The sequence below is a fragment of the Macaca mulatta genome, chromosome 13 (assembly GCF_049350105.2).
Source record: "Macaca mulatta isolate MMU2019108-1 chromosome 13, T2T-MMU8v2.0, whole genome shotgun sequence".
NCBI classification, from domain to species: Eukaryota; Metazoa; Chordata; class Mammalia; order Primates; family Cercopithecidae; genus Macaca; species Macaca mulatta.
This window is the reverse complement of record NC_133418.1, coordinates 17,680,818-17,694,922: the sequence shown is the minus strand read 5'-3', so window position 1 is coordinate 17,694,922 and position 14,105 is coordinate 17,680,818. Positions and strand designations below refer to the sequence as shown.

Below are 14,105 nucleotides of genomic sequence, written 5' to 3'. Positions count from 1 at the left end.
CACACCTTTATGATGACTTCTGGTACTGGGGAATCAAAGCTTCATTAACCTCTTTGGAGGAGATGATCTTATGCTATATGAAGCACTCAGACTTTGTTAACTGTGTACCATCCAGACAAGAGCAGGTGCTTCCCATGGCAGCCTGTCCTTTTCTTAGCTCTCTCATCAATCTAGCCTGTTCCTTCTATTCCTCTTTATACTAGAACTTCTCTTTGAACAAGGAATGTTGTTTTGTCACTGCTAGGTCCCTAGCAATTAGTAATGCTTAGCATATACTAGGTGCTTCCCGAATGTTAATAGGTGATAATCTAGCAGAACACAAGATAAATCCACAGGTTGAGATTTAAGCTGTGTGGTATGAATGCTGCATTGGCAAACTTATTCAATCAATTTTGTTAATGCAAGTTTAACGTATCTTAGTAACTGACTTAGTTCAGGAATCATTTACTGAATGTCTTCTAGGCCAGACATTGGGGACAGAAAGGTAATAATATATGATCCCTGCCTCATGCACAGGAAGTCTAGTGCGATGGAGAGACACGTGCCAATGGCTGCCATGGAATATGGTGAGCATTAAGATAAAGGGGCACCCTGTGTGCCCTTGGAGCATAGAGCAGGGCTTGTGTTCTGGGAACAGGGGCTCCATGTGAAAACACAATTTAAATTTTCTTTTTTCTTTCTTTTTTTTTTTTTTTTTTTTTTTGAGACAGAGTCTTGCTCTGTGGTCCAGGCTGGAGTACAGTGGTGTGATCTCGGCTCACTGCAACGTGCTCCCCCGAGGTTCAAGCGATTCTCGTGCCTCAGCCTCCCGAGTAGCTGGGATAACAGGTGTGCACCACCACACCCGGCTAATTTTTGCATTTATAGTAGAGATGGAGTTTCACCGTGCTGGCTGGGCTGGTCTTGGACTCCTGACATCAGGTGATCCTCCCACCTCGGCCTTCCAAAGTTCTGGGATTATAGGCATGTATGTATTCATCCTTTTAAATATCTGCGGGTAGCACTTAACTTTAAATGGGTACTAATTAAACTATTGAATGACTTTAGTATGGATTGAATGACTTTGCTCAGGCCTCGTTTTTAATTTCCTTCATTAGAGGAAAAAAAAAAAAATGCAGGTTGAAAATCCCTCATCCAAACTGTTTGGAACCAGAAGTGTCTCAGATTTTTTTGCATTTTTGGATTTTTGAATATTTGTATTATACTTGCTGGTTGAGCATCCTGAATTCAAAAATCCAGAGTCTGAGCTCTTCCAATGAACATTTCGTTGAGCGTCACGTCGGCACTCAGAAGTTGTGGATTTCGGAGTTTCTGGTTAGGGAGACTCATCCTGTATGGGCGCTGGGTTGTTGCAGGAGTTCCGGACCAGAGGTTGGGTGACTAGGGTTTGGTTTTCGCTTTGTTACTAAACAGGCTGTTTTTTCCCATAAGCTCAGCTTTAGATCCCCCGGTTGTCAAAGAAGGGAATGGGCCGTCTGATGTTGAAGGCCTCTGTTAGTTTTGACTTGGAGACACCTGGCTTCAGTTCATCTTCCTTAGGAGTGGACAAAGAATATGGGAATTTTGAAATTGTTAGTCAACATCTACAGGGTTGTTGCAGCCTGGTTTTGGGTAAAGGTCATCTTTAGTGAGCCCAGGGAGAAACAGTGGTTTAGCTGTCCGCTGAGAGGGGTAAGCGGTTCTATTATTTTTCCTCTGTGGTAGTAGAAGCATTGTTAAGGGTGACAGCGTTAGTGGAGCAGGCTGGAAAGAGGAGGGGAACTCACTGTTACAGGTTATATTGAATGTGTTTTCAGTCACTAAATGCTTTTTATGATATGTTTTTCAGGATGTCAGTGTTGTGTGATTTCTCTGTGTTAAGCACAGGAAATTTAACATCAGCAAAAAAGAATGCTGTTTCTTTTTTTTTTTTTTCCTTTGAGATGGAGTTTCGTTCTTGTCGCCCAGGCTGGAGTGCAGTGGCGTGATCTCAGCTCACTGCTACCTCGGCCTCTTGAGTTCAAGCGATTTTCCTGCCTCAGCCTCCCGAGTAGCTGGGATTACAGGTGCTCACCAGCATGCCCGGCTAATTTTTATATTTTTAGTACAGATGGGGCTTTGCCATATTGACCAGGCTGTTCTTGAACTTCTGACCTCAGGTGATCCTCCTGCCTCGGCTTCCCAAATTGCTGGGATTACAGGCATGCGCCGCCACACCTGGCCTTGAATGTTCTTTCTATGGGAATCTACAAAAGCCAGGTTTTGAGTCTAGTGGCAGAAAACCTCTTCTTCATTGTTGAGCTGTGCTGTGAGCTTGGAGGGCTTCAAGGCCAGCTGGAAAAGCTGTAGTATTTTATGTCAGTTGGCTGTCTTGGAGAACTTAATGAGCACTGGCCTGGAGTGATACTGTCAGAGTTCATGAGCGGTTTGAGGCTCTCAAAGCCTAGATACTGGGGTTGCCCAAATATATTGGCTGGACTCACTATTTCTCTCGGGAGTCGGGGGTTGGAAAATGTTGTGGTCTTAACTCTGCTCTTAATTTGATGGTGCTGTTATGAATGGTAAGAATGATTTCATACGTTTGCATTTTGCTTTGTAATTCACAGAGAATTTAAAAATCCGTTATCTGATTTTATTCCCTCAGCAGTTCTGTGAAAAAGGCAGAGCAGTTTTCCTATCTTCTGTTTTCCCGTGATTCTCTTGTGGCTCACAGAAGCTAAGAGCCTTCACCAAGGTCATAGGGTGAATGAGTCGCAGAGCTGGGAGTAGAGGCTCAGGCTTCTAGGGACCCTGTTTCTTCCTCGAATAGCTCGCTCCCGTGGCGCTATGCTCAGGTAAGGGCACATGCTCGGTTTGGTCTTTTGTAAATCCCTGCCCCATTTCGGGGGAGGTTCTTGGGAGGCTTCTATTCATTTTGGAGCATTTATGTATCTTGTCCTCTCTCCCTCTTCCCAGATGCATGGGCATTTCTGCAGGCCCCCAGGCTGGCCCTTGTCCATGGGGGCGTCTCCTGCCTCCACATTGTTTGCATGCTCCCTTCTGAAGGTGCTCTTCCCGGCATGGAACCCCCTCGTGCTGCCTCCACACTGCAGGCTGTTTGGTAAATGTTCCTGACTCAGCATCGTTGCTTTCTAGAAATGGGACGGGGTATGGATGCCAAGTTCTTTTCTCTGTGAAGTCTGCGATTGTATCATCTTGCCTTCCCCGTGTGTCTTTCTTGAGGTTGTCGCTGTGCTGCGGTCATCTGTGTTCCCTAGGGTGCCTCCCTTGGAGTCCCGGCCGTAGCAGACATGCAGTCAGTGTTCATGGCCTAAATGAGAGGAAGGCCAACAGAGCCATTAAATCTGGGAAATGGCAAGTGAAGGAGAGGAATTTTTATTGAAGGCATGTGAAAAAGAAATCTTTTTAGAAAAGTTGACCTGTTTCTCAACTAGAGTTGAATTTCAGCTCAGAAAAGCAGCTGTGTGCCCAGAGGGCTTTGGGATTTCAGTTTGTGACAGATGAATTGAATTTGTTGTATGAATGTGCTATGCATTTGTGGTTTTATTAGGCCTTTCTCCCAAATGGAATCGATTTTTCTATAAAAGTCACACTTCCTTTTTGAGAAGTGTAACACTAATTGTATGGGATGGTCTCCCAAAAGATGACCTGCCAGGAACCAAACACTGCCTGAGACTCACGGCCCCTGGTTTCTGCCTGTGCAGCTGCAGGGCAGAGAGGCACGCTCGAGCTGAAATCAAGACGCATGTCTGCATCTTCCCTTTCTTGACTGCTGTTTCGTCTCTGAGCTGGCCTGCCTTCAACGTCTAGGAGCTTGGTGGGTGTAGACACATTACGGTACGGAGGAGGGATATGGTGTTACAACAGCCAGGAGACTCGCTGAAGTCTCTGTTCTCTTCTTGTCACTGCTCTGACTTTGTATAAGTCACATGTGTAGGGCTGTGCCCAGTGGCTTACACCTGTAATCCCAGCACTTTGGGAGGCCGATCTGGGAGGATCTCTTGAGCCCAGAGTTTGGAACCAGTCTGGGCAACATGGTGAAAGCCCATCCCTACAAAAAATAAAAATTAAAAAATTAGCCAGGTGTGGTGGCTCATGCCTGTAATCCCAGCTACTGGAGAGGCTGAGGTGCGAGAATCACTTGAGCCCGGGAAGTCGAGGCTGCAGTGAACCATCATCATGCCACTGCACTCCAGCCTGGTCAGAGCAAGACCTTTTCCCAAAAATCCAAAAACAAACAAACAAAAACCCATGTGTAATAGTGGCAGTAGCTAACTTTTGAAAGTTTGGAGAACAGTTCCTAAATACCTGTGACCATGGACAACTTACTTAGCCTTTCTCTGCCTTAGTTTCCTCATCTATGAAAAATGAGAGAATATGGTACTGATCTTGCAGGATTTCAATGAGAACTAAACGAGATCAAACTCAGAGCCTGGCACCTCGTGAGCCCACACTCAATGTTGTTATTTCAACATTTTAGAGGAAAATGAATGCTAATGGGTCATTATGGCTAAACATAGTTTATCACTGGTGTTACTCATGGTATTGGAAGGAACTTGAATTCCATATAGATAGTGTGATGGAGAAAGTATTTTGGGCATTGGCAGTATTGATTCAAAGAACAAAGGACGTGTCTGTCCTGTGTGGAGAGCCGTTTCCGCTTGTTTCTTTAAATGCTATGGGAAAAGCCGTGGACCCTGTGCTCTCTGCCCGACAGCTTCAGTCTCCGCATATTGATTTGGCCAATTGTCGCTCGCTGTCATCATGGTAGCAGCAACGGAAGGGACAGTTTGTCTTGATTTGCATTTTTGTGTGTTTGTGCTATTTATAGACAATTAAGACATGGAAGCCTGTTTATGGCAAGCTGGCAAATTCAGCAAAACATGGAAAAACCCGTTAGCACAGTTTGCACGTGTGCGGGCACAGAGCAGCCAAATAAACACACACATTTTCCTGTATTTTAAAACTCTCTGGAAAAAAAAAAAAAAGACATTAAACCATTGCCCAGATGGCTTCTAGAGCTAGAGCTTTTTCCTTGAAGTACATGAGTATGGCTGTCAGACATCTGAAATCCGAAGCCATCTTAAAACATCATTTTGATGCTACCCACTACCCGCCCTTTTTTTCCATTTGTAAGGGACAAGGATCCAGGAAGGGAAGTATCAGCTTACAAAGGCTTTTGTTACAATTAATCGTTCATGTTCTTTTTTTTTTGGTATCTTATTCTCTGTTTACATTTTATTTTTATTTTATTATTATTTTTTTTTGAGACAGATCCTTGCTCTGTCACCCAGGCCGGAGTGCAGTGGTGTGATCTCGGCTCACTCCAACCTCTGCCTCCCAGGTTTAAGTGATTTTTGTGCCTCAGCTTCCTGAGTAACTGGGATTACAGGCGTGTGCCACCACGTCCAGCTAATTTTTATGTTTTTAGTAGAGACAGGGTTTCTCCGTGTTTTTCAGGCTGATCTTGAACTCCTGAACTCAGGTGATCTGCCTGACTCAGTCTCCCAAAGAGCTGAGAGTACAGGTGTGAGCCACTGCGCCCGGCCGCTGTTTCCATTTTGCAACGCTAGCGTCACCCCAGTGTAGGGTGGCTAGGCGTATTCTTCTTTCCTGTTTCCTGGTGTATTTTCCTCTAGAGTATTGATCTCTCTTTAACATACTTTTTGGTTGTCTGTTTCTACCTACAAAAATATATGTTCCCTGTTATATCACCAGTGCCTGGCACATAGATAGTTAGTCAATATTTGTTGAATGAATGAATGAATGAATGAATGGGCTGAAAGAACCTTATTCTTCTTTCTTCTGTCACTTCCCACCAAATGCTTTTGGAAAACGCTATGTGAACAGGGATCGTAAGCAGGAGAGGTTACACACATGGCTGTGGGATAGCCCATCATCCTCAGATAATTGTCTGGAAGGAGGTGGAGTACTTGAGTAGAAATGATACAAGATAACTTCTTCAGAAAATCAGCCAAGTGTCACAGCTTTTCACACAGCCGTGTGATGTTTGCGTATGTGTGTATGAAGAGCTGTCGTGGCCTAGAATCACGAGCCTTTAGATCCCCTGTACAGATAGAAAAATAAAGGCCAAGGCCCAGGAGTGCTGCAGACCACCGAGGTAGAGTCCCTGTCTGCCCTTCTCAGTGTCCGGGCACTTCTCACTGCATTCCCCTCTTTACTGCTAAAGCCACCTTCCCTGACTCTGAATGTGTAACCACGAGGGAGAAAATGTACTCCAGGCTCACAGTTTGTGGAGAAAAAGCCCAGCAGCTGAAAATAATGTTCACAAAGTTTGTACCTAGAAAAAGTGGCCATTTCTATCATGTCTTTAAATTTCCCTGTTTCTCATACATTTTATAAACAAGACATTAGAAGGAGATTCGGGAACAGCAACTTTAGAACAAAGGGTAAAAAATCAAACCTAGAGCATTCCAGTTTCTGTTTTCTTCTCAGTTTAGGGCTGAGGTACTTTAGCTTCCTGTCTAAGGGACTACTCAAATCTGATTAGAAGCCATTGTGGGCTGGTAATTATCCATAATTTTAGGAAGACAGATGCAGCACCAACTCTGTTCTCTAACAGCAGGCTTATTAATTTTAAATTTGCATGGCAGGAGAATCAGATGGCGAGGCGGGATAAGTGTTCAGATGCTTGGTCATTGATAGCTTTTTACTTCCACGTATCACATGGGGATTTGGGACTCGGGGAGCCCACTGAGAACTGATGATTGTCTGTCCCCTAACCAGCTGGGTTCTTTTTCCTCCTGAGCTCAGAAAGATTGTTCCTACTGCAGCCAGGGAAGACAGGTTGTTGACTGGTTAGAAATCATGGCAGGTTATTTTCTTCACCCGCAGTTCGCAGTTGGAAAGCAGAGCTATCAAAAGTTATCTTCTCTATTGTATTTCAAATCTGGGTGTTTAAAAAATTATATAAGCAAATTAAGCATTTATTTAATGGTAGTTGTGTGTGTTCTTGATGTGAACGAGAGGTGCATTCCCTGGTAAAATCCCTGGGACTTTATAGGAGGCTGTGAGCCTTAGAAGAGAAGTTGCTTTTCTAGATGATCACGTAGACATGATGCTGAGCACTAGACAAAAATGTTGATTGAAGTGATTTAAAAAAATTTTGTCTGAGTTCAGATTTTACACCAATATTTAGAAAATCAGCAAAAGAACTTGGAGGAATGTTCTCAGGCATCCAGTTCAGCCCCCTGCGCACATTGTCATAAAATCCGAGTGTGCGTACAGGGAGACACATTCTTTTCTGTTCTCATCGCAGGTCCTTCCCTGGCTCTGCAGCTGTCTGTCATGCACGTCCGTGTGAGGAGACCACCAAACAGGCTTTGTGTGAACAATAAAGTTTTTTAATCACCTGGGTGCAGGCAGGCTGTGTCCGAAAAAGAGAGTCAGCGAAGGGAGATAAGGGTGGGGCCGTTTTATAGGTTTTGGGTAGGTAAAGGAAGATTACAGCTAAAGGGGGGTTGTTCTCTGGTGGGCAGGAGTGGGGGTCACAAGGTGCTCAGTGTGGGAGCTTTTTGAGCCAGGATGAGCCAGGAAAAGGAATTTCACAAGCTAATATAATCGCTTAGGGCAAGGACCGGTCATTTTCACTTCTTTTGTGGTAGAATGTCATCAGTTAAGGCGGGACAGGGCATTTGCACTTCTTTTGTGATTCTTCAGTTACTTCAGGCCATCTGGGTGTATACCTGCAAGTCACAGGGGATGCGATGGCTCGGCTTGGGCTCAGAAGCATGACATTGCCCTCTTCCCGACCTTCCCTACCTTTTCCCTCCTGTGCGGTTCTCTCACAAAGTGAATGGCCTCAGCCACAGCTTCTCTGCAGCTGCATCAGACTGTGGAGACAGGAGTGGTGGCTCCTGCAGGGCCTGCTGTTCCCACGGAGCCCAGTCTTGCTTGCCGCTGCAACCTGGTCACCATTTTGCACCGAAAGTATGTAATTCTACGGAATGAGAGCCAACATGCTGGGAATGAAGGCGTCTTTATCACGGTGCTCTGCATATTTTAATCTTGGGTGGAAAGTATGGAAAAGTATGTGAAACCTGTGGTTTGATGTCAGAAGGACGTTGTGAACTTGATGTGGACTGAGGATGTTCAGGTGCAACAGTCACCCCGGCTTCATTAAATGAGACTTCTCCATCTCCCTGCCAGGCACGCACAAGTGTATGGCCACATCTTATGTGTTATCCTTATCTAGAGTGTGCCTTGGCATCATGCTTAAAGTTACATGATGATATTCTGCCTCATAGAGTAGGTCCCAAACCACATTCAACACAGAAATGTACTCTTGCTGTTCTACATCGAAAGTGCTTTCATATACCAAGTGGGAGAGCAGTCCTAAAATCCTAAAATCTGGGCTGGAATCACAGAAGGAAGGCTTTGGGAAGCAACAGATTCCCTAGTCCAAAGCTGGGTTTTGATGAACCTAGAAACAGGACCAAGAGAAGTGAATTTGCGTAAGGCCCAGACAGTGTCTCACGGTAGCATTTGAACGTAGCAGTTTCTTGACCTATTTCTTTAAATGATTAGTCATGCTTCCTCTGATTCCTATATAAACGTATTCCTCATCCATTCTTTTGTTTCAGTGAATTATCGCAGTGCTACCACGTAACAGTATTTGAGTCAAAATGTGGCAGTGTTTATCCCTTTCCAAGGTTTTTAGTTGCACAGTTTGTCAAAGTTGTGCTTACAGTTTCTTGTTGGTTGCAAGGTGTCCTTTCAGAAGCCGATTGTGTGGTGTATTTACATTGCTTGTTGGAGGTAGTTTGGTTAGAACCTACTTCGAGTGGCTGGCGTGGGCCTGGGGGACAATGACAGCTGCCTGCTTCATGGGCAGAGATGAAGTAATTGCTTCCTAGGAAGTACCATCCTCCTGGCCACACTCTCCAGCCCATTTCCTTTGTGGTGGTTTCCTCGCATCTGCACGTTTCTGGCTTCATGTGAGTCTCATTTATTTTAGCGTATGACTTCAGGCTGTGGGGAAGAATGGCCATGTTAGCACAGAGATGCACACAAAGGAACAACTGGCTAAATGTGAGGGAAGACATTCTTACAGGGGGTTTCATTTCTTTTATTCTTTAACAGGCAGTCTGGGAAGCATTCTGGACACTTGGCCTGCACTGTCACAGCTCCTCCCTGCAGGATCGCAGATGTTTGGAGATTGTAGTGATAACTGTTATCATTGAGAATGTTATTCTCACAGGCTCTAATAAGTCAGGATTTATTCAGTGTTAATTTGTTAAAGACAACTGTGTTTCTACCAAATCCATGGGAGACGTTTCTCCTGGCAGTGTTGCTGGGGGTATTCCCGTGGCTTAGTCTTAGGGAAACACACGCCTTTGAATACTGCTGAAGCTGTGAGTACCCAAAGCGCACCACAGTACTTTTGCCATACGGGGTGTTAGTCACTGATACACGTCTCAGTCAGACCTGATGGATTCTTGACCTCTTCCTTTTTTAATTTTTTAATTTTTATTTTATTATTATTTTTTTAAGAGCACAACCCCTCAGGTGGCCACCATGAATCTCTGGTGTTTTCAGTTGGCTGCAGCCTATTTGCCGTCTCTGGTTCAAACATACTCGAAGCCTGATGATGCTTGCCTCGGTTGTTCTTCTGCTGTGTGACCTCCGCGCCCGCAGGGTTCAAGACTGTCAGAGCTGGGAGCCACCTTCACAACTACCAGGGTTTCCGGAACCTCCTTTATCTAGCCCTGGGGATGGAAGAGATGTCATCAGAGGCGGAGGCTTATTAGGTTTACATGCCATTGATAACGAATGAGGAGGTTTTCTTTTATATAAGGGGAACTTCTTATAACGTGCTTTAGTAGGATAAAGAAGCTTTTGAGGTTTGCTTTCTCTGGAAAGATAATTTGTGATCCTGCTGTTGCTTTCAACAAAAATATAATTTGCATACCAGTGCATGTTGTATTACTGAGCACTGGCTGACAAGTGGTTCTTAACTCGTCATTCACTCCGCCACTGTTTCTTGAATGGCATATGTGTGCCAGCCGTAGTAGGAACTTGCTAGGCTCTAGGACTAACCGTTATGAAACGAGGGTCCTGGGGGAAGCAAATGCATATAACTATAAAGGTTTGAGGGGATATCAGAGGGGGTGCCTATAGGTGGAAAACTTCGTTCATTCATTGTCCCATCTAGGAGGTTTTGTGTCTTAGCAACGTGTTCCAAAGCAACACATCCCTCTATCAAAATATTCATCATATTAAATTGAAATTCTCTGCTTAGGTATGTATTTTTCTGACTAAGTTTAGAACTGCTTAAGGACAGGCTATGGGGTATGTATTATATATATCTACACACACACATATATTTATATATATACACACATTACCGTTGTAAATATACAATATATATTTATATATATACACACATATATATTTCTCCCTCTCTATATGTACATACAACCCACACATATATATGCACACACACATATATATGAAACACACACACACACACACACACTTCTACTGCCAAGCACAGAAAGTCAAAGCTAGGCAACATTTCTTTTAGTGTTCATGAAAAAATAGATGTGTTAGTTGAGAGCGTCCTTAAGTTGCCAGGGGAAAGACAGGATGGATCCACAAAGGGAGATAGTGTTTTTTTTTTTTTTCTTTGTTTAATTCTTCAATTCGAAATAATCCAGACTTATGGAAAAGTTGCAAAAATAGTACGGAGAATTCCCATATACTCTTCCCTCAGATTCCCCAAACATTTCACCCCATTTGTACTTTCTCTCTCTGTGGATATAATTTTTTTCTCTTCTGAAATGTTTTAGAGAGGAAGGTAGAATGCAGGGCAGGGTGAAAGGTGGAAGGAGAGAGGTGGGTTGGGAGGCTTTTTTTTTTTTTTAACCTCCTGAGATGGAGTTTTGCTCTTGTCACCCAGGCTGGAATGCAACGGCACGATCTCGGCTCACTGTAAACTCTGTCTTCTGAGTTCAAGTGATTCTCCTGCTTCAGCCTCCCGAATAGCTGGGAGTACAGGCACCCATCACCATGCTTGGTTAATGTTTTGTATTTTTAGTAGAGGGGTTTCACCATGTTGGCCAGGCTGGTCTTGAGCTCCTGACCTCTGATGATCCACCTGCCTTGGCCTACCAAAGTGCTTGGGATTACAGGCATGAGCCACTGTGCCTGGCGATTGGGAGGCTTTTGCAGTAACTCAAAGTGCTATGATGAGGGCTGGACCTGGTTGGAAATGATGAGGAAGGTGAGAAGTGGTTAGGTCTGGCATATATATTGAAAGGAGAGTTTAAATGGGTTGGATGACAAGAGAGAGAAAAAGAAGTTTTCAGGATGATGTCAAGGATTTTGGCCTGAGTAACTGGAAGACTAGAGATGCTGTTATTGGGATCGGGAAGACTATGGGAGGAGTGGGTTATAGCAGGGGGAATCAAATGTGTTTTTGGCATGCTAAATTTGAGGTCCAAAAAGAGATGTCAAGAAGTGTTGGCTGGTCGCGGTGGCTCACGCCTGTAATTACAGCACTTTGGGTGGCTGAGGTAAGCAGATCACCTGAGGTCAAGAGTTCGAGATCAGCCTGATAATTATTAAAATCGATCATTGATGTTTACTAATTAATCATATTATTGCTCCTAATACTGCAGGGGGTGTACACCTACCTGTGGTGTTGTTCCTAATATCCAGGGACAGAGAACATGATCTTAGTTTTAATATCACAGTAGGTGTACACTCACCCTGTGATACTGATCCTAATATCCAGGGGGTAGAGTATGACATGACTCCCAACATAGCAATGAATGGACAGCCACCCGGTGACATTGCTCCTAATATTCATGGAAGAAGCACATGATATTACTCCCAATATCGCAGGGAGGGTACAGCTCTTCTGTGATATGGTTCCCAGTATCCGGATGGGGAGAGGATGATAATAGTTCCAGTATCGCAGGCTGTGTTCACCCGCCCTGTGATATTGTTATGAGTATCCTGGAAGGGATATGACTCCCCATAGAGCAGGAGGCGTACATCCAGCCTGGGATATTGTTCATAATATCCATGGAGAGGAGAGGCTGATATTACTCCCAATATGGTAGGGGGTGTACATCCACCCTGTGATATTCTTCTTAATATTCCAAGGCTGAGAGGATGATATTACTCCCAGTATCGCAGACACCGTACACCCCCGTGTGATACTCTTCCTGATATCCAGAAGGGGAGAAGATGGTATTAATCCCCATATCGCAGGAGGTGAACACCCACTCTGATATCTTTCCTAGTATGCATGGGGAGAGGGGATAATATTATTCCCAATATTGCAGAAGATGTACACGCCCCCCCGTGATATTGTCCTTAATATTCCAAGGCACAGAAGACGATGTTACTCCCAATATCGCAGAAAGTGTACACCCCCCAGTGATGTTGTTCCCATGATCCAGGAGGGAAGAGGATGATATGACTTTCAACCCTTGCACCCTGCAATGCTCTCACCCTGCAACACCGACACCAGCTCAACCTGACATGGGAGCAGAGGTGCTGGCTGGGGGTGTTCATTGCTTCTCTTTTCTCCCTTGCCAGACTCAGTAGAGGAAGCTGAGACCGAACAGCCACAGGAACAACGTGGGTTTTGCCAGTGGCTCAGGCTTCCTCTGGTTATGAGTTGGGCCTTGGGGTAATGCCGGGGGAGGGGACAGAGCTGAGTACAGTGGGCATTGGATGCGACAGTCACCCCTCTGTGGTGCGGGCTGGGGGCTTGGGGGACGTCGCCTGAGGTGGGCCTGAACCTCCCGTCTACTCTGGCACTGGAGGCTGTGGGGTCCCACACTTCTTCCAATGAACATGCTGACCCCCGCCTGGTCCCCGACCGAGGTGGGGCATCCTTTCCACTGCTGGGGCCCACACGTAGCTGTGGGTTCCTTTTTCATGACCTGGAGAAGCTGCAGCTTGCCCTGTGCTCTGCCTCAGAGATGGGAGGCCACACAGCCCTCAGCGGGGAGCAGAATTCAGAGCCTTAGATTGCAGGGGCCTCGACTGAGGTCCCTGAAGGGTCTGCTCCTTCCTGAGGGGCTGATTCAGGGAGGCCCTCCCGTCTCCCCTGTGCGACTCTGTCGCTTCCCCTCACACAGGGCCCGCATGTGGACAGCCTGGTGATGTGGATGCACCAAGGGCCCTTGGAAGTTCCCTGGGAATGGGATCCATCCCAGTACATTTGGGATGCAGGCACAAGGTCCCAGAGGAGGCCCGGGAAGCCAGTGGGGAAGGGAAGGCTGTTGTAGGTTTGCCTCGGGGAGGGGGTGGTTCCACTCTCTGCCAAAGTCTCTGGAGCAAAGGCACGTGGCTCTCCAGCTGCCCCGGAGGCCAGGGTAGTGGCTGGGAGGGGCTGTGTGCCTCTGCCGGGTGGGGGAGATTTCTTAGCTCATCTAGTGTAGTCAAGTCACATTTGCCTCTAAATCATATTTATTTATTTTTTTAATTCCAAGGCTTTACAGATGAATAAGGAGACAGTTTGTATTGAAAATAGTTTTTACATGTGAGCTTGAAACAGAGAGTCTGTTTAAATCTAGTTTTTTCCTTCCCAGTAATGCCTCCTTTCATCCCAGGTTTTCCAACAGGAAATGCGCTTGTTTGCTCACCTCTGGGAGGGGGCTTTGGCTAGGAATCCACCAAAGCCAGCAGACACCAGTGGGCTGCTGGAGCAGTCTGGCCTTTGTTAACCCTTTAGTAACTGTGGGCTTCAGGTTTTCAGACCATCCAAGGTGAAAGTGGCCACAGGGGCCTGGAAGCTTTCCCATCCTTCCTGCAGGGATGGTCCGTTTCCCTGCACGGAGCTGGGTACATGGGTACAACACCCCTGTCCTGTGCCGTCGGTGGCTTTACCAATTTTGCATAGCAGCTTTTGAGCTGATCCATAGCTCTGATTGGCTGTTGAGGATTTCATGGATTCCTGTACCCCACCGGGGGGCCCAACATGCTGACAAAAGTTACATTTGTAGTTGTTGTGCTGCATATACATGGGTCCAGTTAGAAGGCTTTGATTCTTTCTAAAGGGAAAGGCATCTCTGAGGGATCACTGAGCTGACATAGTCTCCTAAAACCATGCTGTGAGGTGGCGACAAAGCAGGACAGAAGGGTGA

General features: G+C 45.6%; 1 protein-coding gene across 1 annotated transcript in view; it reads left to right on the top strand.

Annotated features, from left to right (window-relative positions):
• Window positions 1-529: 529 nt before the first annotated feature.
• LOC144333637 (SH3 domain and tetratricopeptide repeat-containing protein 1-like) overlaps window positions 530-14,105 on the top strand; it is a 30,371-nt gene continuing 16,795 nt past the window's right edge. Inside the window, 1 exon segment of the mRNA XM_077958754.1 lies at window positions 530-566. Within this exon segment, the coding sequence (XP_077814880.1) occupies window positions 530-566 (37 nt within the window).